This window comes from Oryctolagus cuniculus, chromosome 3 (assembly GCF_051225735.1).
Source record: "Oryctolagus cuniculus isolate XC-2025 breed Fujian yellow rabbit chromosome 3, ASM5122573v1, whole genome shotgun sequence".
Taxonomy (NCBI): Eukaryota; Metazoa; Chordata; class Mammalia; order Lagomorpha; family Leporidae; genus Oryctolagus; species Oryctolagus cuniculus.
In genome coordinates, this window is record NC_142869.1 from 181,641,559 (window position 1) to 181,664,724 (window position 23,166).

The 23,166-nt window shown below is 46.2% G+C and overlaps 1 protein-coding gene across 1 annotated transcript in view; it reads right to left on the minus strand.

Moving 5' to 3' along the window:
- The window catches only part of LOC149127640 (maltase-glucoamylase-like), a 46,039-nt gene extending 35,202 nt beyond the window's left edge, over positions 1–10,837 (minus strand). The window contains exons 1-3 of the mRNA XM_089329636.1: positions 10,728–10,837; positions 2,539–2,665; positions 714–784 (exon numbers count right to left, since the gene is read on the minus strand). Coding sequence (XP_089185762.1) covers positions 714–784; positions 2,539–2,665 — 198 coding nt within the window. The 5' untranslated portion in view covers positions 10,728–10,837. The remainder of the gene's footprint in view (positions 1–713; positions 785–2,538; positions 2,666–10,727) is intronic.
- Between the last annotated feature and the right edge of the window lie 12,329 nt (positions 10,838–23,166).

The following is a 23,166-nucleotide window of genomic DNA, read 5'->3' on the forward strand; positions in this document are numbered from 1 at the left end:
TTAGACAACCTTCTAGAATTTTGGAATGAGAACGTGAGACAGAAGGCAACAGTAGACACAGGGGCATAGTCTATAAGAGCTAGGGATCAAGTTGTGTTGCCAGATAAAGGACAAATACACTGTTCGTAAGTCCCAAATCTCACATGGGACATACTTACACTAAAATCTTACTCATTATTTATCTGAAATATAAATTTGACTGAGAAATCTGTGAATTTATTTGCTGGATCTGGAAGGGAATTTTTAGCTCTTCCTCTCCTGAGCTACACTGTCATAACAAGCAGGGAGATAATATTAATTTGCTTAAACATTAATGACTAAAAAACAAACAATTCTCTGAGCGTTACAAGCAGGTAAAAAACGGCATGGACTCTTAAATGAAAACAATATCCATACTGGGCATCGCAGTGCAGAAGGTTACGCCGCCACTTGAGTTATCCACATCTGATATCTGAGTCCCTAGTTTGAGTCTGGCTGCTCTGCGTCCAATCCAGCTTCCTACTAACACATCTGGGAGGCAATAGAGGCAACACCGAGCATCTCTGCCACCCATGTGAGAGACCAGGATAGATTTCCCGGTTCTGGCCTTGGCCTGGCCCAGCCCTGGCTATTCTGGCCATTTGGGGAGTTTTCTGTCTCTCCCTCTCTCTGTTACTCTGCCTTTAAAATACATAAATAAATCTTAAAAGCAAAACAAGATCCATAACTCAAACCTTTGTCGGTGTTTGGTCAGGGATGCAGTTTATCCGCTCCGATTCATCTACCACTGGGCACTCGACAGAATCTGAAATTAGAAAGTCAGGGAACTCAGCAATAAATTCATAATGGCTTACGTCACAATAATGAAGTTTTTAAGTGGTTTTCTTTGCATTGGATTTTCAAATAGAAAAAGTGGCAAATTAAAAAAATTAAAGAATTAAATATTGCACCAATCTCTGCTTTAGGGTTTTAGTTGCTCCTGAATAAATTAGATAAGAAATTATGAAGAATAGCACAGTCTAGTCCCTCTTTGGGAATAAAACAATTCAATAAACTTTTAATAAAATAATTCAGGTAGTTTCCTTAAAAAATAAATAAAAGAGCCTATATCTGTTGCCAATATACTTATCTGACTGCCTTTCACACAAGAGTGTTGCTAATTTTCATGATTAACATGATTATAATCATCCAATACCATTCAGTAAACATTGTTTCAAGTGTCAATTGTCGAATCCTGCAATGTACTAATTAAATTGGGAAATGAAAATGTCAGACATCAAAACCTACAATAAATACCTACTGCCAATGCTGTACTTGTGTTCCATGAAATGCAACATCCGCTCACACCCCATCACATGTACACACACACACACACACCCCATCACATGTACACACACACCCCATCACATGTACACACACACACACCCCATCACATGTACACACACACCCCATCACATGTACACACACACCATCACATGTACACACACACCATCATATGTACACACATGCACACACACCATCACATGTACACACACCACCACATGTACACACACACCATCACATGTACACACATGCACACGCACACACACCATCACATGTACACACACACACACCCCATCACATGTACACACACACCCCATCACATGTACACACACCATCATATGTACACACACACGCACACACACACACCATCACATGTACACACACACCATCACATGTACACACACACCATCACATGTACACAACACACACCATCACATGTACACACACACCATCATATGTACACACATGCACACACACCATCACATGTACACACACAAACCACCACATGTACACACACACCATCACATGTACACACATGCACACGCACACACACCATCACATGTACACACACCGTCACATGTACACACACATCCATCACATGTACACACACACCATCACATGTACACACACTCCATTACATGTACACACACACCGTCACATGTACACACACACCATCACATGTACACACCCCATCACATGTACACACACCATCACATGTACACACACACCATCATATGTACACACACACGCACACACACCGTCACATGTACAAACACACACTGTCAAATGTACACACACACGCACACAGCATCACATGTACATACACACCATCACATGTACACACACACCCCACCACATGTACACACACACCATCACATGTACACATACACACACCATCACAGGTACACACACACCATCACATGTACACACACACCATCACATGTACACACACACCCCACCACATGTACACACACACCATCACATGTACACACACACCATCACATGTACACACCCACACACACCATCACATGTACACACACACCATCACATGTACACACACACACACCATCACAGGTACACACACGCACACACACCCACACACACCATCACATGTATACACACACACACACACACACACACTCCAGTGGACGCAGCGCACCCCTTTCCTAACACGAGTGAGAGCTTTGCTCTGACCTAACCAGTATGGAGAGGGAGAAGCCCAGAGTCACTTGTTACCTTTCGACTGCGTGGGACCTTTGGCTAAAAGCACAAACAGAGGAACAGTGATGATGAACAACGCAAGCAGAAGAGTGCTGAGCACAAGCTCCAGAGTCGTGAATTTCTTCAGTTTCTTTCTTGCCATCTATCAAAAAAAACAGATTTGAATACATGAAGTTTATTTAATACATAGCTAGCAGATTTTGAATAGGAAAGATCTAGTGTGGACAATGAATAAGATAGCAAACTGAACCTCCATGTGCCCATCGCCTAAGTTAAAAAATAAGCTGATGGCCACTTTGTCTTTATTCCTAGTCACACCCCTAGCCCTAGGATATTTTGAAGCCATCCTGGAGTTTCAGAGCTTTAATCTGAACATATGAGATGTATTTCCTTAAAATGTAAGAAAATTTACAAAAGACAAGCAGAATGGCATTGTCACACCTAAAAAATATGTATAATAGCTTCTTACTATCATCAAATATTTAGTCAATATTGAAGTGTCCCTTGCATCTGATGAACTTTTTGTTTGTTCTACTCTCCTATGGATGCATGAAGATTTCTGTGTTGCCATTGATTTGTGTCTAAGGGTTTTTTTAATCAATAGGCTTTGTTCTATAGATTTTCTCCACAGTCTGGATATTGTTGATTGAATACTCATGGATGTTAACATACTGAGGGCCTGAAACTAAAACTGGTACAAATAAGGAGTCCCATTGATGTAACCCTAGCAGCTTCAATTATTTTCTTGTTTCCTGGTATAACATATATCCTAGGTTCCACTTGTACATTTCCTACCCCTGATCTGGAATCAAACGTGTGTGTGTGTGTATGTGTGTGTGTGTGTATGTGTGTAGGTGGGAACAGTCTAGGGGGCCAGCTCCGTGGCTCACTTGGTTAATCCTCCACCTGGGGCACCGGCATCCCATATGGGCGCCGGGTTCTAGTCCCGGTTGCCCCTCTTCCAGTCCAGCTCTCTGCTGTGGCCCGGAGTGCAGTGGAGGATGGCCCAAGTGCTTGAGCCCTGCACCCGCATGGGAGACCAAGAAGAAGCACCTGGCTCCTGGCTTCGGTTGGCACAGCGCCGGCTATGGCGGCCATTTGGGGAGTGAACTGACGGAAGCAAGACATTTCTCTCTGTCTGTCTCTCTCACTGTCTATAACTCTACCTGTCAAATAAATTAAAAACACACACACACACACACACACACAGTCTAGGGGAGAGCTGGTGAAATAAACACTTGAATTCCAGAACAGAAGGCACACGGTGCATCTTCCTGGCCAGTGGTTGTCGTTAAGGTCTCCCGAGGGATCCCTCAGGATTTGCAATCTCAGAAAGTATTCAGAAGTTATGCACTGACGTGCTGCCGTGGTCTGAATATCTGAGTCCCTCCAAAGTTCCTGTGCTGCAGCATAATCCCTGCAAGAGAGTATTAGGAGGTGGGGCCCTCTGCAACGCGATTAGGTTCTGAGGGCGTTGGCCAATTCCAGTTGCCGATGCTGTTCTGCCCTGACTTGACCGCCTGTCTGCTAGGTGCTTTATGGCCTCCTGTGCCCGGTGTCTCACTCATTACCTGAGACGCACGAGGACCCCTGGACAGCAGTCTCGCCCACTCAAGACCTACTCTCTTCACCAACCCTGCCCTCCTGTGTGCCCCGCCCCCTGCCTTGTCAATCACCTCTGCTTTGTTCAGCAGAGCACACACCTCCTTCATGCCTGTCTGACCTGGATGACTTGAAACCTGCTTGCATCCCCGTTCTCCTCTGCACCGATGTTTCCTCAGCCTCCCTCCCCAGTCTGAAGAAGCCTTCCTCAGTCTGCCACCCGAGGTTTCGATGACAAGAGGACTTGCTTCCCATACATTGATAAAGAAATTGCTGATAGCAAATGCAATTCCTTCTTACCAAGCAAAAGAACGTGGAGCTGTGGGAGACGCCTCTCCGTAGGGAAGACTGCCTTCGTTTTCCTTAGAATAAATTACTCCAACATGAGTCTTCCCTGCCTAGCTCTGTCCAACACCTCACATTCCCAAAGGCTTGATAAGAAATCCGGTACTATTAATCTTGCTTGTAAAGTTCCATAAATATTATTAATCTTCGTATTTTATATAATTGAATTAAGTAATAACACAGAGTTACCTTACAACCACCCAGAAGGAGAGAATTTGTCAGAATGCCCAGACAAGTGACTATGTCCCCCTTTGATGCTGGCTAATAGTTGTAAGATGGGAGATTGTTCTTTACACTCATGCTGTTTATTTTTCTAAATGTTTATTACCACACTGTTAGACACTATGAAGCAACACCCACACGTGAAGGAGGAAACCACCATGTGCTCAATGAAGCTTTAGTCAGAACTATTACAATTATACCATAATCCAGAGAATCCATTTATAAAAATTCATCCCATAAATGCATGTGCACATTGGAGACTCATTAGGTACAGATAAAGGATTTCATGGCATTATATATAACAAAAAAAATGAAGACACTATAGATGAGTACAGAGAGGGCATTGGGCCAATATGCAAAATTAAATTTTAAAGTAAATAAAATTTAAAGTAAAATCATAGGATGTCATTTTTTGTATAAGTCCGCAGGGTCTTTGGTACTGCTTCTTTCAAGAGGTGGAACCGAAAAAAACAGGTGCAACCACCTCCCCTGGAAGACAGACTGGGCACACGGGCTCCCCTCTAGCAAGCATAACATGGCGAGGGCCATGGCCTTACTCCCCACCTAGGTTATGAAAGCTCTGCTCTTCTCCTCGCTCTTTCTCTTGGGTCACTTCTTGAAGAAGCCAGCGTCCAGTTCGTCATTACACTGAAGCAGGCCTATAGAGATTTCCAACAGATGGAGTAGACCCAAGTTCTACCAGCGGCCACGGTAGTGGGCCTTCTCAGATGGAGGTCCTCCACCTCTACGCAGGCTTCATGAGACTGAAGTCCAGGCTGACACCCTGACCTCATGACGGACCCTGAGTTAGCACCACTCAGCTCACCAACGGCCACATTTACAACCCCTAGGAGGGAATATGATATATACTGTTGTTCTGAGTTACTAATGATTGAAGTGATTTATTACCCACAAATAGATAACCAATACCCAGAAGTGGACATAACTTTTGAGTCAAATGTCATTGGTATCTTTTATTATCTAGGAGCCTCTTATCAAATGCCCTTTGGCTTCATATAGGCAAATTCATACCTGCTGTATGGAACACTAATACCAACTTTCTAACTATACAACCGCACCTTCAGCCACTCCAGCACTATCTGATTGGTCTACACAGGGACCATGACCGTGACACCTACTACCTCAGTTAGGAATGCAGTTTAAGAAAAACCAAGATGGGACCGCCATTGAGGCATAGCAGGTTAAGCTGCTAGTGAACTCCCGAGGAAGCCCCCGCTGCTCCGCTTCCAATCCAGCTCCCTGCTCATGTGCCTGGGAAAGCAGCAGAAGATGGCCCACGTTCTTGGGTCCCTGCCATCCACGTCAAAGACCAGGATGGAGTTCCTGGCTCTTGGCTTTGGTCTGGCCCAGCCCCAGCCACTGTGGCCATTTGTGAAGCACACCAGTGATGGCAGTTATCTCTCTCTCTCTCACTCTTTCTCTCTGCCTTTCAAATAAATAGAAAATAAAGAAGTATTGAATAAAGAGAACAACTAAGATCAATAAAAATGAAAAATTTAAAAAGGAGGTAATTTAAATAGTGTAAAATACTTTAAAAAAACAGGAGATTTTTTAAACCTCTACATGACAATCTGTCATCCATCTTTGAATATTCTTTGTTGCTTGACATGTAATTGTGCAGTTGCAATGATAAAGATTGTAACAGATTACAAAGTTTGAACAATTGTGCTATGAGATTTCCACAATCCATTGCAGGCAATACTCCTAACAACTCCAAGTTTATGACTGCTACTATCCTGCTTTACCATAAGGAAATTAAACTTCTTTGAGCACTAATAACCTGTCTGATGCCACACAGCTGATAGAGAGTAAAGTCACAATTTGAACACCTGCACTTTGGACTCTTCAGTCAGAACATACAACCATACCATATACTTTATGCTATAATGTTCCACAGAGTACACAAGCTACGGCTTTCTATGAAATTAGAATTTTATCAACTACCATTTGGTTCACCAACCATGTTTAAAATGTGCTTGGGCTAGGCTAAGCACTTAGAGGGACTACTTCATCTGGTTCTTACAACCACCTCATGAGTAGGGATTATTATCACTGTTTCACAAACGAGTTAACTGAGCCATGGAGTTAAGGTTGCCTGAGTTGGTAGCATAGCCAGTCTTCAAACCAGTCGCTCGAATCCAAAGCCATTGCCCTTAAGGCTAATGCTATGCCATCTCCTACAAGATGACACACATGTAGATAAAAAAATGAGTAATAAAGACTTCCAAATTATAGAAGGTAAGACATGAGGGAGATGCTTCATCCTTCCAAAGACAACCACAAAAGTAAAAGGTTTATACAGGGGTCACTACTATGTGCCAGCAGGTTAGGCGGCCACTTGCAATGCCAGCATCCCGTATCAGAGTACCAGTTTGAGTCTTGGCTCCTCCATGCTTCTTATCCAGCTTCCTGCTAATTTGCCAAGGAAGGCAGTTGATGATGGACCAAGGGTTTTGGCTCAATGCTCCTGGATTCAGCCTGATCCAGCCCTGGCTGTCGTAGCCATTTGGGGAGTGATTAAGCAGGTGCAAGATATTCTCTCTCTCTCTCGCTCTCGCTCTCGTTTGCTCTCTCTCTTCCTCTTTCTTTCTCTCTCTCTCTGTAACTCTGCCATTCAATAAATAAATAAATCTTCTTTTAAAAAAAGGCTTATAGAAACAAAGGAAGTAAAAATTATGCAACATTCCTGTCTCCACCACAGCTGGGGGGTTTTAAGGTGTCCTGTGGACATCTACAGGATCAATTTACTTGAAGTTTTTGGCCCACAACACTTTTTTTAAATTCTGGGAGAGCAAGGAGAACAAGCTATTGATGCTTATTCATTGTCAAGTTCTCAAAGCTATGTCTTTGAAGAAAAGGGAAATTTGCTTGTAGCTTATTTATTCCTTATTCACTTATTTATTAAGCATCTAACATGCAAAGCATTTTTCCAAGAATTGGTTATACAACAACAAACAAAAGAGATAAAAATTTCTGCCCTCATGGCATTTAATGTTTTGTAGGAAGAAAAAAGAGACAATAAACAAAATAAATAAACATGCAGTACATAAGAGCATGTAAGTGCTATGAAGGAAGACAAAACAGGGTAAAGAAGAGGAATGTGAGGGTGAGGGCTGCAGATTTTTTTTTTTTTTTTGACAGGCAGAGTGGACAGTAAGAGAGACAGAGAGAAAGGTCTTCCTTTGCTGTTGGTTCACCCTCCAATGGCTGCCGTGGCTGGCGTACTGTGGCCGGCGCACCGCGCTGATCCGAAGCCAGGAGCCAGGAGCCAGGTGCTTCTCCTGGTCTCCCATGGGGTGCAGGGCCCAAGGACCTGGGCCATCCTCCACTGCACTCCCGGGCCACAGCAGAGAGCTGAACTGGAAGAGGAGCAACCGGGACAGAACCGGCGCCCCAACTGGGACTAGAATCCGGGCTGCCGGCACCGCAGGTAGAGGATTAGCCTAGTGAGCCGCAGTGCCAGCCCAAGGGCTGCAGTTTTAATTAAGCTGATCAAGGAAAATCTCACTGAAAAGGTACAATTATTATTGTGCATAAATCATGCAGACTCAACAATATTTTTTCTTATTGAATTATATGGTTATATAAAGTGCCAAACTTCATTATCCTGATGCTATTACAGTTCCCTATGCAAAGTCAACAAGTCAGCCACAAAAGGGACAAATTATTAAAATGGTCATCTAAATTAATCTAGAAAGAGGGTTAATTGTTTCTTTGCTGAATTATAACTATTTTCTGATTTGTATATGCAGCTCTGGGCCATTCTTTTAAAATTCTTTGGTAATACAAAGTAAGATATCCAGTGCAAAACAAATGATTCATTTTATAGAGACCAAAAAGAACTTCAAAGTGGAGTTCAGCATGCAATGGTGCTTCCCCAAAAATACTTAGTAATATTTAGTGCATCCCACTGTCTCCTACCTAGGTAGAAAATAGGAAGGAAAAGAGCAACTAATGCATTTTTTTTGCAAGTTTGGTCACATCCAAAGTGCAGAGATCGAAGAGTCAACCCTGACCACACCCAGCTGTGTGACCTCAGAACTACCACTCAGTCTCCCCAAATGAAACTCAAGGGATTATCTCTAGAAGATGGCTGGGGCCTTCCACGACCAGCACAGCAGGAATCTCAGAACTGTCTTCCTCGTCATGTCCACAGCTACCACCTGAACCAATTTTACTTACTTATTTTACCTATCTGAAAGCCAGAGACAGACCTCCATCTGCTGGTTCACTGTTCAAGTGCTTGAGACGACTCTGCACGGCCAGGCCATTCAGAAGCCAGGAATCCAGAACTCAGCCTGGGTCTCCCACGTGTGTGACAGGCAGGTAAGTACTTGAACCATCACCTGCTGCCTCCCAAGGTACTCATAGCAGGAAGCTGGAATCAGGAGCAAACCCGGGACTCCAACATGGGATGAGGGCATCCCAAGTGGCGCGTCAACTGCTGTACCACTCGCCTCGAACTAACTCTGTGGAAAATTGTTTCTAATTTCTTCTAAATTCATCTGCTCCTTAGTATTCCACACTGATAGAGCAGTTTGCAATTTTATCAGCTCATCAAAATTCATGTAAAAGGAATGTCTTCATTTAAAAAAAGCATCTTCTGAAACTGTAAATAGCAAAGAACTGTCTTAAATTCGGGGTACAGGATAGAATGTCTTCCTACCACCTTTGATCCCTGGTGGCACAGGGACCTATCCCGCACAATGAATCAAAGTCTCTCTCCTTTTCCTTCTCTCTCTGCCCACCTACACCCATGCACTCACTGTCCCCCACCAGGACACCAAACCAGTAGACAGACTGTAGATCCAGAGGTCCAAAGCCACAGGTGGTACCTATCTCAGGAACCTCCTGGTAGCCTTCTCCAGAGAGAACCATGGGGACTGACCCTGACCTCTTTCCCTTTCCCCCGTTGGAACGTTTGCTCTTCATCTCAATCTAGCTAGGTTCTAGTGTTACCGGAAAATGGTGGCGGAGAAATTAATGTTACTTTGGACAAAAACCATCCAACAACCTCATTTACAAGTCTCCATCCTGTCTGGCCTGCTAAGCGTGCCCGGTAACTTGTTTTCACAAGAAGCTGTGAGCTCAGGAAGAGGTCCCTGCTATTCTCATGGTAAATTTGGAGATTCCAAAGGAAGGAGGGTGGCCTGTTTTTTCTTGCTAAAGATAACATTTTAGTGAATGAAATATTTTACACCCCAAATTCCACTGGGATCCGCCTGATTACCTATTAATCCATCTGACTCCTCACACTAGCAGCTAGTAGGGACCCAATCAGAGGGGTCAACAAGCCCCCATGGCCCTCCCCTCTTCCTCCCTGACAGTTCTGTTCTATTTCACACATGACTGCCAGTCCAGACACCACATCTTTGCCTTCCAGATTCCGCATGAAATCTCCTGTTTTCCAATGCACACCAGCCCATCCACACATCCCACTATTATACGCACTCTCAGGCTCTTCCCTAAAATGATTATTTGATCAATAAATGCACAAAATCCATAAAAGTGTAATAGATTCTGGACTTTCTAATTGCAGTTGACTCTCTGATCACCACTCCTCAATCACAGCTCCACATTCTCTTAGAAAGAATGTCCCCAAATGCTCTGATCTCATTCTCAGATGTTAACTCCTTTTCCCCACGTCTCGCACCTCATATCCAAAATAAGAAAGACTTTCTTCCTGCTACCTCATTCCGCATATCAAATAAGCCATCACACCTCATAGAAATGCAAGCACACAGGTTTATCTACAAGCAGGCATGTAAAACCAGCCGCGGTACAGAGAAATACACTCACATGTGCACACATACACAAGCACTAAGAAAAAGAGAAACAACTGTGGTTTTGGTGTGCTTGCATAATTTTGTTTTTAGGTTTTCTGTGGATGTGGCTTATTTTTGTTCATGATTAACAAATTAACAAGGACGTTTTGGCCAAAGGAGATCACGCATTTCCATGTACTTGCACGCATATGTCTGCAGACATAAATGAACACGAAACTACAAACCTACCTCATTCCTCCTGCTGCTGCTCCTACAGGCTCTGAAGGGCGGCTTAGCCTAGCAACAAAAGCAGAGGAGCACAATCTGCAGAGAGCAACCCAGACCCTGGTAACTATTTACTGGCTTATCAAGAAAATGTTAATGGATGTCAAACACAAATGACTGCTCAGCTCTCCTTCCCAGGACCAGAACTGCAGGTTAATTAGTAACCAAGGTCTTCCTCAAAGGAGAACATCCCTAAGAACTTGCACACCCCCGTCCCCAGGACCCATTCATCCGCTCTGGGCACTACATGAGCATTAACGGGCGAGGGCACTGAAAGCCTAAGAGAAGGCAGGACTGACTCAATTTGTAGATTTAGAGCAAAAATAAATAAATGACCTGGCACCCCAGAAGAACCCAGGTGTCTCCTAACGCCTCAGCAATCCACCAGCATTGAATGGCACAATCTACTGATAGGCGATTGAAGCAAATTGCTTTGAAAATGCCTTAAAAATAATTTTCTTCTCTCTTCGTTACTTTGAGAGGTGTCCTTAAGCTTGTTTGGGCTGTAGTTGGTGACCATCATGGACCTCTGTTAGAATCATGTCTTTACACTCATGAGATAAAATGAATAAGGATGCAAAGGCGACCAATGACAACATAGTGCAGCTACTGTGCCCCTTCAGTGACATGCTGACAATCTGGCACAGGTCTAATAGCTGTTGCAATATGCAATTCAGTGGTAAGTACAAATGTCTTAATATTATCATTGTTAGAACCTGCTAGGCCACTGAGGCCCAAACCCCTTGGCCCAATAAAAATAAGCACAGGTGATGTAAAGCCCCTCACCTGGGACATTCCAACCTGCCAAAAGAACGCACGCGCGGTAAACTTGACCATGGAGCCTTTCTGCACGTCCCTACCCCCTCAGCAGGCTCCATGTGGTGCTCAAACAAACAGCTGAAGAAGGACTCTGCCTCTGTTCAAGGGGACGAGGCCTGGCTTCAAACCCCTGCCTGAGCCCCTCCTCTCCTTACCCCTAGCCTGTTCCCCCTTTTTTCTACTTTAACTGGCTATCTCCTTGCCTTCTTTGTACTCTGAAGTCCTAAAACCCAACATTTCGGCTCTGAAACCTGGTAGAAGGTGAATTCAAGGTGACTAGTTCGTGGGGAACCTCCACCTCGCCATGGCTCCTTGACACGGCACACCGGTGCCAATCCCGGGAAGAGAGGCGCGTTCCTTCGAGTCCTGCGGGAGGTCGTACTGTATTCAGCACTCAGGCTGTCCAGAAATCCTGGCTCCAGCTCAGGGTCCCTCCTCTGGGCTTGGGGACTGTCCTTCAGGCCTGAGCTGCTCTCACTCCAGGGACACTTTGGCTTAAGAAACTGTGTTTTAAGATGGAGAAAGAGGCCGGCACTCCAGCTCACTAGGCTAATCCTCTGCCTGCGGCACCGGTACCCCGGGTTCTAGTCTCAGTCGGGCGCCGGATTCTGTCCCAGCTGCTCCTCTTCCAGTCCAGCTCTCTGCTGTGGCCAGGGAGTGCAGTGGAGGATGGCCCAAGTGCTTGGGCCCTGCACCCACATGGGAGACCAGGAGAAGCACCTGGCTCCTGGCTTCGGGCTGGCGCTGGCCGTAGCGGCCATTAGGGGAGTGAACCTATGGAAGGAAGACCTTTCTCTCTGTCTCTCTCTCTCACTGTCCACTCTGCCTGTCAAGGAAAAAAAAAAGGTGGAGAAAGAGACATAGAGGATGCTCATCTCTCTTCCTCCTCCTCCTCCTCCTGTTTTTGGCCTCAAGAACTTGCCCCACTCCTTTCCACCTGTCCCTACACAGTAGTCTACGTCCCCAAATTCTCCGAGACTTAGACTAGTTCAACAATTGCAATGGAAAAATGGCCTGAGGTTCCCTATGTGCAGATATTTCTCTCTGCATAATTACCCTTCGCTCTGTCACACATCAGATTCTCCTCCTTAGCGAAGAAGTCAGAACGCCGCCTCCTGAGCCCCTGAAGTCTAGCCTGACTTTGACCCTGTTGGCCATGCTCCTCCTCCCCTCCGCGTCCTCATGCTGCCCCGGCACCCAACTACCAAACTGCCCTCATGTTCCAAACCTCCTTCCATGGCGTCTCCTCCCCATCTCCCTGCTCCTCCCCAGTCTCCCAGCTCCTCCCCATCTCCCTGCTTCTCCCCAGTCTCCCTGCTCCTCCCCAGTCTCCCTGCTTCTCCCCAGTCTCCCTGCTCCTCCCCATCTCCCTGTTCCTCCCCAGTCTCCCTGCTTCTCCCCAGTCTCCCTGCTTCTCCCCAGTCTCCCTGCTTCTCCCCAGTCTCCCTGCTCCTCCCCATCTCCCTGTTCCTCCCCAGTCTCCCTGCTTCTCCCCAGTCTCCCTGCTTCTCCCCAGTCTCCCTGCTCCTCCCCAGTCTCCCTGCTTCTCCCCAGTCTCCCTGCTCCTCCCCAGTCTCCCTGCTCCTCCCCAGTCTCCCTGCTCCTCCTCTCCACTACACACTCATGCTCCTTCAAGCCGCCCTCTGAGGAACCATCTCCTCCTCCTCTCACCTCCTTCTCTCATCCGTGCGCCCATTTGCACTCTCAACGACCGCCCCCAGCTGCCTGCTCCCCACCACCTGTCCTCACTGTCCCCACCCGTGAAGCAGCTGAGGCTGTTCACGCCTTTACTGAGACTCACATGGGGCTTGTCAGTGTACTGTCTCTATCAAACCGTGTAGCCTTGCCTGCCCCAGTCTAGATAACTGTCTCCCCCTCCCCCTCCCCCTTCTCCCCCCTCCCTCTCCCCATCCCCTCCCCCTCCCTCCCTCTTCCCTCCCTCCCTCTCCCCTCTCTCCCTTCTCCCTTCTTTCCCCCCTTCCCTCTCCCCTCTCCCCCTCCCCCTCCCCTCTTCCCCTCCTCCCTTCCCTCCCCTCTCTCCTCCCCTCTCCCCCACCTTCGTTCCCTCCCCTCTCTCCTCCCCTCTCCCCCACCTTCGTTCCCTCCCCTCTCTCCTCCCCTCTCCCCCACCTTCGTTCCCTCCCCTCTCTCCTCCCCTCTCCCCCACCTTCGTTCCCTCCCCTCTCTCCTCCTCCCTCCCCCCTCCCCCTCCCCTCCCCCTCCCCTCCCCCTCCCCCATCCCCTCCTCCCCCCTTCCCCTCTCCCTCTCCCCCTCCCCTATCCCTCCCCTCCTCTCTCTTCTCTGGAGAGATACCCATCCACTCTGACCGACGCCCTACCTCATTAAGCTTCGCTGCCTTGTTTGTTGCTACTCTCCATCTCACATCTAAATTCTTTCTAGCACCAAGACAAAATCTCTGTTTCATCCATCTCTAGTGATTCACGCAGCAGAGCCAGCCAAGAAAACGTAAGAACTCTCCTGGGAAACTGCCCTGAGCAATGCTCCATGCCTAGCCTTCTCCTAGTCTTCCTCCCGCCTTGTCTTCTAGTCTCGTCCCCAGCCAAAGTCTCGTTGCCAATAGTTTGTGGGGACAGAGGCCTACTCACTCTCTAACCTAGCCACCTGCCCTGCTCTGCTTTCTCTTTCAGCCAAAACCTCTTTGCCACACTCATGCAAGAGGATTGCCTTATAAGAGACCTAGGCCTCCTCCCTCTCCAGCTCTCTACGCAAGCTCTACTGCCTTGTCTTGCCTGATCTGTCCCGTCTCTTCACAACCTGGCTCCTTCATCTCAGGTGGGGCAACGTCTGTCTGGTAGCAAAAGCCAGCACCTGGCCTGTCGCCCGTCCCTCCTAAAGATGCCACATGCCTCGTTCCTCCTACCTCCCTTGCCACCACTTTAAAAAGCATTGACAAGAGGGCCGGCGCTGCAGCTCAACAGGCTAATCCTCCACCTTGCAGTGCCGGCACACGGGGTTCTAGTCCCGGTCGGGGCACCGGATTCTGTCCCGGTTGCCCCTCTTCCAGGCCAGCTCTCTGCTGTGGCCAGGGAGTGCAGTGGAGGATGGCCCAAGTGCTTGGGCCCTGCACTCCATGGGAGACCAGGAGAAGTACCTGGCTCCTGGCTTCAGATCAGCGTGGTGCACTGGCCACAGTGTGCTGGCCACGGCGGCCATTGGAGGGTGAACCAACGGCAAAAGGAAGACCTTTCTCTCTGTCTCTCTCTCTCACTGTCCACTCTGCCTGTCAAAAAAAAAAAAAGGCATTGACAAGAATTGGCCATAAGAGGGTTCGTTTTAAACTGCTATTTGCACCACCACCCAAACTCTACGGGGCCACACTTTCCAATCTCCCTCTTAGGTTTCTTCTTAGATTGACAAGGGCAGCCACCCTAGCTGCTCTGACCCAAAAAGTTGACATTTTCTCACTTGCCAAATTATCAAAGGTGGTCCCTCCACCTGTCTGATTCCTCTGCTCCCCCGTGTCAACATATGCCTTGATAAACTATACAGCTCTCTGATCACCACTGCCTAATAAGGATATTATGTCTTTAAAACCTTGCTGTACTTCCTAAGATGCTGTGAACTGCTGTTATTGTAATCATGATCAGTTTAAACCTTTTGTCATCCACAATGTGATTCTCAAAAATATTTATATCTTTTAACAAACCGTTGTTGGCTCTATGATTAAATGTCTTATCTTCTAGACTAAATATTTTCCTAAGACTCCTAAGACCTAGGTAAAGTAACTCCATTTCATCAGTGTTCCAAAGCTGCTTTAACAATTCCCAAACTCGAAAACCGCTTTAATGCAACTGTGGGTTAAAATGCTGTATGTTCTCTTAAAAGATGTTTTTCTCTTAATTTGGAGGTATTGACAATTGTGTTAGGATGCAAATTGAAGGGACCAGTAGTAGAAAAAAAGTTGAGGAAGTTCTAAGCATGAGAATGTATTCTTGCTGATGGCAGGGTAAGAGAAAAAACTTTTTCGGTAGAAAGAGGAACTGAAGGAATAAGTATGTTGTAGAAGGTTTGCAGATGTTTAATGCTGTGAGAGATTAGGATGGATTAGATTAGAAGAAATTATTTTAGTGTTATCTCTTCTATTTTTTAAGAGAGATAGCGGAATTACCTGATTTTTTACCTCTTATTTAACTGTGCTAAGTGATAGGTTTATATAATGGTGTCACATGCTAATATTTTTTCTTTAACTTTGCTTTATTTTTTAAAGATTTATTTATTAATTTGAAAGAGCTGCAGAGAGAGAGGGAGAGAAAGAGAGAGAGATCTTCCATCTACTGATTCACTCCCCGAATGGCCGCAACAGCCGGGGCTGGGCCAGGCAGAAGCCAGGAGCCAGGCGCTTCTTCCAGGTCTCCCACGTGGGTGGCAGGGGCCCAAGTACTTAGGCCAGCTTCCACGTGCTAATCCCTCTAGTCGAGATTATTTTGTGTTTTTGAGACTGACCTAGGTAACAAACTCTTATGCATCTCAGGGAAGTGTCATGTGCTGTCTGTTGCCTTTATTGAGTTTAATTGTTTAAAAATAAAAAACAGCTTCTGAAAAGGAGTTACCTCTATCTGTTTTAACTCTGATTAGATCTGGCCCACAGCTTTGGTAAAGACGCCCTGATCTAACTTTTACTTTGAATACACGGTTTAAACCCCTGGCAATTATTTTACACTGAAGCTCTGAATCAGAGTCTTTGCACTTGAGACTTCCAGCTGGCTCCCTGGAACTCCCCAGAGATGAGGCTGTAAAGATGGTAACGGTGATAACCTCTAACTTAATTTAAATTGTGCAAGACCCACTGTTAGGTTCTACGATGATGCGCAGTCCTGCTGTGCCTATGCAAAGCTCTGATGCTTTGCACCGTTAATGAGGAGCAGTTACACAGTGGATCCATCTCCCATGGCTTAAATGAGACAGAGGTGGTGATGTTGGCTGAGCCATGGTGAGTGGTAACAGGCGCTCCCTCCCTCCTCCCCATTTCCTGCCTGTGCTAGGTCAGCACCAGGACAGGGAGCTGACTAAGTCTCCCCAATTGCAGCTCCATCCCTGCTCATGACTCTGCCCCTCCTTCAAAGAAAAGTAAGCAGACACTTTTTGTCTTGCTTAAAACTGCCAGCCACATTTTCTGCTCAGAAAATCAGCCCTCAGCCCTGAGCATAAAAACCATTACCCTTTGGCCGGCATTGTGATGCAATGGGTTAAGCTTCCCTCTGCAATGCCAGCATCCCATGTGGGCCCTGGTTCCAGTCCTGGCTGCTCCATTTCTGATCCAGCTCCCTGCTACTGCTCCTGGAAAAGCAGCTAAGAATGGCCCAAGTACCTGGGGCCCTGTCACCCATGTGGGAGACATGGATAGAGTTCCCGTCTCCTAGCTCCGGCCTGGCCCAGCCCTGGCTGTTGAGGCCATCTTGGGGGGTAAACCAGTGGATGGAAGATCCTCTCTCTCTCTCCCTCTCTCTCTCTCTCAACTCCCTTTGTAGCCCTCTGCCTTTCAAATAAATAGATAAATCATTTTTAAAAATCTGTTACTAAGATAGATGGTATACAGTTTGATCCTATCTGTTTTAGGTGATGATATGCCACCAAAGAGACCTTTTTTTTTTTTTTTTTTGACAGGCAGAGTGGACAGTGAGAGAGAGAGACAGAAAGAAAGGTCTTCCTTTGCCGTTGGTTCACCCTCCAATGGCCGCCGCGGCCGGCGCGCTGCGGCCGGCGCACCGCGCTGATCCGATGGCAGGAGCCAGGAGCCAGGTACTTCTCCTGGTCTCCCATGGGGTGCAGGGCCCAAGGACTTGGGCCATCCTCCACTGCACTCCCTGGCCACAGCAGAGAGCTGGCCTGGAAGAGGGGCAACCGGGACAGAATCCGGCGCCCCAACCGGGACTAGAACCTGGTGTGCCGGCGCCGCTAGGCGGAGGATTAGCCTAGTGAGCCGCGGCGCCGGCCACCAAAGAGACCTAACAAGGCCTGTGCACCCCCCAAAATAGAAACTGCTTTTGATGGGCAATGAACAAACAGCTGCCATGATGGAGGCTGGCTTCCAAAAAAGCCCCACCCACTCTGCCCAACTTCTGCCCACGGGAAGTGAGAGTACCTCCGGAGCCCACGCACCCCTGGCTCAGCATCACAAAGCCTGCTGGCCTGAAGTGACACCTGACAACAGGGACTCTATTTCAGAGCACCCACGATCTATCTTGAGAAAGCTCCCCCCACCGGGAGACTATGAAACTAACCATGGTCTAAAAGTAAGAAATAATGGTGCACTACATCCTGCTTGGCAAAACAAAACAAAACAAAAAAACCCTAGCATGACTGCTGAAGCTTAAAACACATAGGCTGCACGTGGTATTGATGTTAAGATTGTGATTGTCTATACCCCACATATGATGTAGGTCGGATCATGAACCAATGTCAAGACTGTACTTGGTATTAGTTTCACATATGCTTCAGGGCAGCTTGATCCTAGTAACCATGTGCTCCCCCCTCCCCTCCCCTCTTTGTGGGTTTTGCCTTTATAAACCATGTTGCTTTGAGCTTCAGGGTTGAGCATCCTTTAGGGCATGAGCCTACTCTCAACCACTGATAATAAAGGACTGCCAAACTTTATCAATGGGGGCCGGCGCCATGGCTCACTTGGTTAATCCTCTGCCTTGCAGCGCTGGCATCCCATATGGGCGCCAGTTCTAGTCCCGGTTGCTCATCTTCCAGTCCAGCTCTCTGCTGTGGCCCAGGAAGGCAGTGAAGGATGGCCCAAGTGCTTGGGCCCTACACCTGCGTGGGAGACCAGGAGGAAGCACCTGGCTCCTGGCTTCGGATCGGCACAGTGCGCCAGCCATGGCAGCCATTTCGGGGCTGAACCAGCAGAAGGACGACCTTTCTCTCTGTCTCTCTCTCTCTCACTGTCTAACTCTGCCTGTCAAAAAAAAATTATCAATGCATGGTGCTATGCTGCTTGCACTCACTCAGGCACAACAGCCAAAAGCTGAAGAAGCCCTTCCCTCAGCATCACAGTTGAAGGACAGTCCAGGGCCCTTGCTGGCATTACAGGTAGACGCCTAAGTTTCTGTACCATCCAATTACTAGCTAGGTAGAAATTAGCCCATGTGTCTGACAAGGGCTGAAGAAAACGGAAAAGTTCGTGTGGTTGAATGACCAAATGTCTTGCCCTGGTTCATAACCATCAGTTATATCTTGTTGGGTGAGTCCCCACCCTCTCCAAGGGACAGTTTAGGGGGATTTTCCCTGCCCAACATCAAATTCTGGGGGAAATTCTGGGAATTCCATGTCCAAAAACCCCTTCATCCAGAGGTGTCCTAGACAGGGAGAGGGAGGACAAAGGACCTCCACCCCCATAAAAATATCCATTAAACCCTCCATGCAGCGCCACAGCAATCCAGTTAAGTGGGCCTTAGTGGGTCACTTTAACCACCACAGCTGATAACCTGACAGGCTTTCCCTCCCAGATTCAGTTTTCTGTGTTACAACTTGCCCTGAAAAGAACGGGGCCATCAAAGAAGGAGGTACCTTTCTCTGAAGGGAGGAGGGAACTTCCACTTTGACTATGACCCTGTCTAAATAAGATCGAAGTCAGCGAACCCAAAAGGCTTCCATAGCCTTGGCAACTCATGACTAGAGCCTAGGGAGATTACTGACGCCATAAACAAGAGTGTCAAATTGTTAAGTCAACAACAGGAGTCATTGTGTACTTACTTCTCATGTGGGATCTGTCCTTAATGTGTTGTCCAATGTGAAGCAATGCTATAACTAGTACTGAAACAGTATTTAACACTTTGTGTTTCTGTGTGGGTGCAAACTGATGAAATCTTTACTTAAAGTATACTAAATTGATCTTCTGTATATAAAGAGAATTGAAAATGAATCTTGATGTGAATGGAAGGGGAGAGGGAGCAGGAGATGGGAGGGGTGCAAGTGGGAGGGAGATTATGGGGGGGGGAGCCATTGTAATCCATAGACTATACTTTGGAATTTTATATTTACTAAATAAAAAAATAAAAATGAATAAAAAAAACTTGCCCTGACCCAGGAAGATAACAGCCGGGGGGATGCTCTGAAGAGGTGGTGACACAAAACCCCGACACCACATCTCTCCGCTTCACTGCTGTTCTAGGAGACTCTGAAGACACAACAGCTCACAAAACCATGAGACCCTCCCCCATGTCTGATCTTGGACAGTTCCACGCTTTGTCCTGACCGCTTCAAAGCTGCCACTCCTGTATCCAATCAAAACAAGAAATTTTCCACTTCCTGTGGGGCTATTTCCTCCAAGGTGATTTTACCAAGTGTATTCCTGAGTGTCTTTTTTTTTTAAAGATTTTATTTATTTATTTGAGAGGTAGAGTTACAGACAGTGAGAGAGAGACAGAGAGAAAGGTCTTCCATCCATTGGTTCACTCCCCAAATGGCTTCAACGGCTGGAGCTACGCCGACCCGAAGCCAGGTGCTTCTTCCCAGTCTCCCATGTGGGTGCTCCTAGACTATAGCAGAGAGCTGGATAGGAAGAGGAGCAGCTGGGATTAGAACTGGTGCCCATATGGTGCTGCAGGATTAACCTACTGCGCATGGCGCCAGCCCCTCCTGAGGGTCTTTATCCCTGCTTGGGCTGTTCTACTTACTCTGAGCCCTAACACTGACAAGACGATTTCCATGCTGGTTTCCCTAACACTGTCCTGCCTCCCCGCTGCACAGTCCCCATGCAGGATGTTCTTGCTGCACATCAGTTAGAACACACACGCAATCTCATCTTGTTACTCTTCCTCACTGATACTCACTAGAACCGGCTGGAACACACATGGGCAGCGGCTCTGGGAACACCAGAGGGCATAGCTCAAAGATAAAAGCCATCAGAAGAAAAATAAAATTCTACAAATGCCTAAAAATAAATGCAGAAATTCATGAAATAAGAATATAGAAGATACTATGACTCCCATTCCCCAAGGAACGTCTCAATATTAGAATATGAAAATGAAGACATTGCAGAAGTGGAATTCAAAAAATTCATATAGGACTACTCAAAAACAATCATAAACAAATCCATGAACTAAAGAAAACCATACATGATATGAATGAAAAGTTTTCCCATGAAATTGAAATTTTAAAGAGAAATCAAAATGAAACACTAGAAATGTAGAATTCAATAGATCAAATGAAAAATGCATTGGAAAGTCTTAACAACAGAGTTGGTGAAACAGAAAAGAATATCCAAGCTGGAAGACAAATCTCTGGAAATTTCACAGTCAGACCAAAAACAAGAAGAAATTGGAAAACTTGAAAACAATGTTGGAGATATACAGGATACTATCAAATGACCCAACATATGGGACTTAGGAGTGCCTGAAGGTATGGAAAGGGACTAGAAGGTCTACGTAGTGAAATAATTACAGAAAACTTCCTTAATTTTGAGAAAGAAATGAATGTCCAAGTATAGAAGCATATAGAACTCCTAACAGATATGACTAGAAAAGATCTTCACCCTGACACACTGTAGTCAAACTTTCCACAGTAAAGCATAAAGAAAAGGTACTAAAATATGCCCAAGAGAAACACCAGATTACTTTTAGAGGATCTCCCATTAGAATCACAGTGGACTTCTAATCAGAAACTCTACAGGCTAGAAGACAATGGCAAAATATTGTCCAAATCATAAGATAAAAAACTGCCAACCCAGAATACTGTACCCAGAAAAGCTCTCATTTATGAAGGAAGGAGAAATAAAGGCCTTCGATGATAGAAATTGAAAAAATTTGTCACCACTCGTCCAGCCTTACAAAAGATGCTAAAGGATGAGCTACACACAGAAACACAGAAAGAAAGCCGTCGTCATGAAAGAATGAGAAGATAGAACGTCTCCCAGTAAAAGCACAAAAGAAATCCACAGTAAACAATAATAATATTCACAGGAAGGCCGGCGCCATGGCTCACTAGGCTAATCCTCCACCTTGCGGCGCTGGCACACCAGGTTCTAGTCCCAGTCGGGGCGCCAGATTCTGTCCCAGTTGCCCCTCTTCCAGGCCAGCTCTCTGCTATGGCCAGGGAGTGCAGTGGAGGATGGCCCAGGTGCTTAGGCCCTGCACCCCATGGGAGACCAGGAAAAGCACCTGGCTCCTGGCTCCTGCCATCGGATCAGCGCGGTGCGCCGGCTGCAGCGGCGGCCATTGGAGGGTGAACCAACGGCAAAGGAAGACCTTTCTCTCTCTGTCTCTCTCTCTCACTGTCCACTCTGCCTGTCAAAAATAAAAAAAAAAGTACACACAAAAAAAAATAATAATATTCACAGGAAAAATGGCAGGCCCAAGTAGTTACTTATCAATAGTTACCTTGAATGTAAATGGCCTCATCTCTCCAGTTAAAAGATACAGACAGACCTAATGGATTAAAAAATAACACCCATCTTTTTGCTGCCTACAAGAAACACATCTCACCCACAAAGATACATGCAAACTGAAAGTGAAAGGATGGAAAAAGATATTCCATGCTAATGGGAAAAAAAGGGGCAAATGCAGCCATTCTAATATCAGACAAAATAGACTGTAACACAAAAACTGTTATTAAAAGAGACAAAGAAGGGCACTAAATAAGGATTAAGGGATCAATTCAACAGGAAGATATGACTATAATAAATGTATATACACCCAATTACACGGCCGGCACCACAGCTCAATAGGCTAATCCTCTGCCTGTGGCACCAGCACACCAGGTTCTAGTCCTGCTTGGGGCACCAGATTCTGTCCAGGTTGCCCCTCTTCCAGGCCAGCTCTCTGCTGTGGCCCGGGAGTGCAGTGGAGGCTGGCCCAAGTCCTTGGGCCCTGCACCCGCATGGGAGACCAGGAAGAAGCACCTGGCTCCTGGCTTCGGATCAGCACAGTGCGCCAGCCGCAGCGCGCCAACCTCAGTGGCCATTGTGGGATGAACCAACAGAAAAAACGAAGACCTTTCTCTCTCTCTCTCTCTCTCTCACTGTCCACTTTGCCTGTCAAAAAAAAAAAATATATATATATATATATACACACACACACACAATTACAGGGTGCCTGGCAATTTAAAAGATCTGTTAATGGACCTGAAGGGAGATATAGATTCTAATACACTAGTAACAGGGAAAATGAACACCCCACTTTCACCAATGGATAGATCAACCAGATAGCAAATCAACAAAGAAACAACAGAACTAACTGATACTATGGACAAAATCGATCTAACTGATATCTACAGAAGTTTTCATCCCACAGTGACAGAATACAGATACTTCTCAGCAGTGCACTGAATTTCTCTGGGGTTGACCATATACTGGGCCATAAAGCAAGTCTTAGCAAATTCAAAAAAATCAAAATCATACTATGCGCCTCCTCTGATCACAATGGTTTGAAGCTCAAAACCAACAACTCAATATCTCTAGAACATATGCAAACACATGGAAACTGAACAACATGCTCCTAAATGAACAGTGGGTTATAAAAGAAATTAAAAGAGAAGTCAAAAAATCTATGAAAACAAATGAATAAGACAATACTTCATTTCAAAATTTATGGGATACAGTAAAAGCAGTGTTAACAGGAA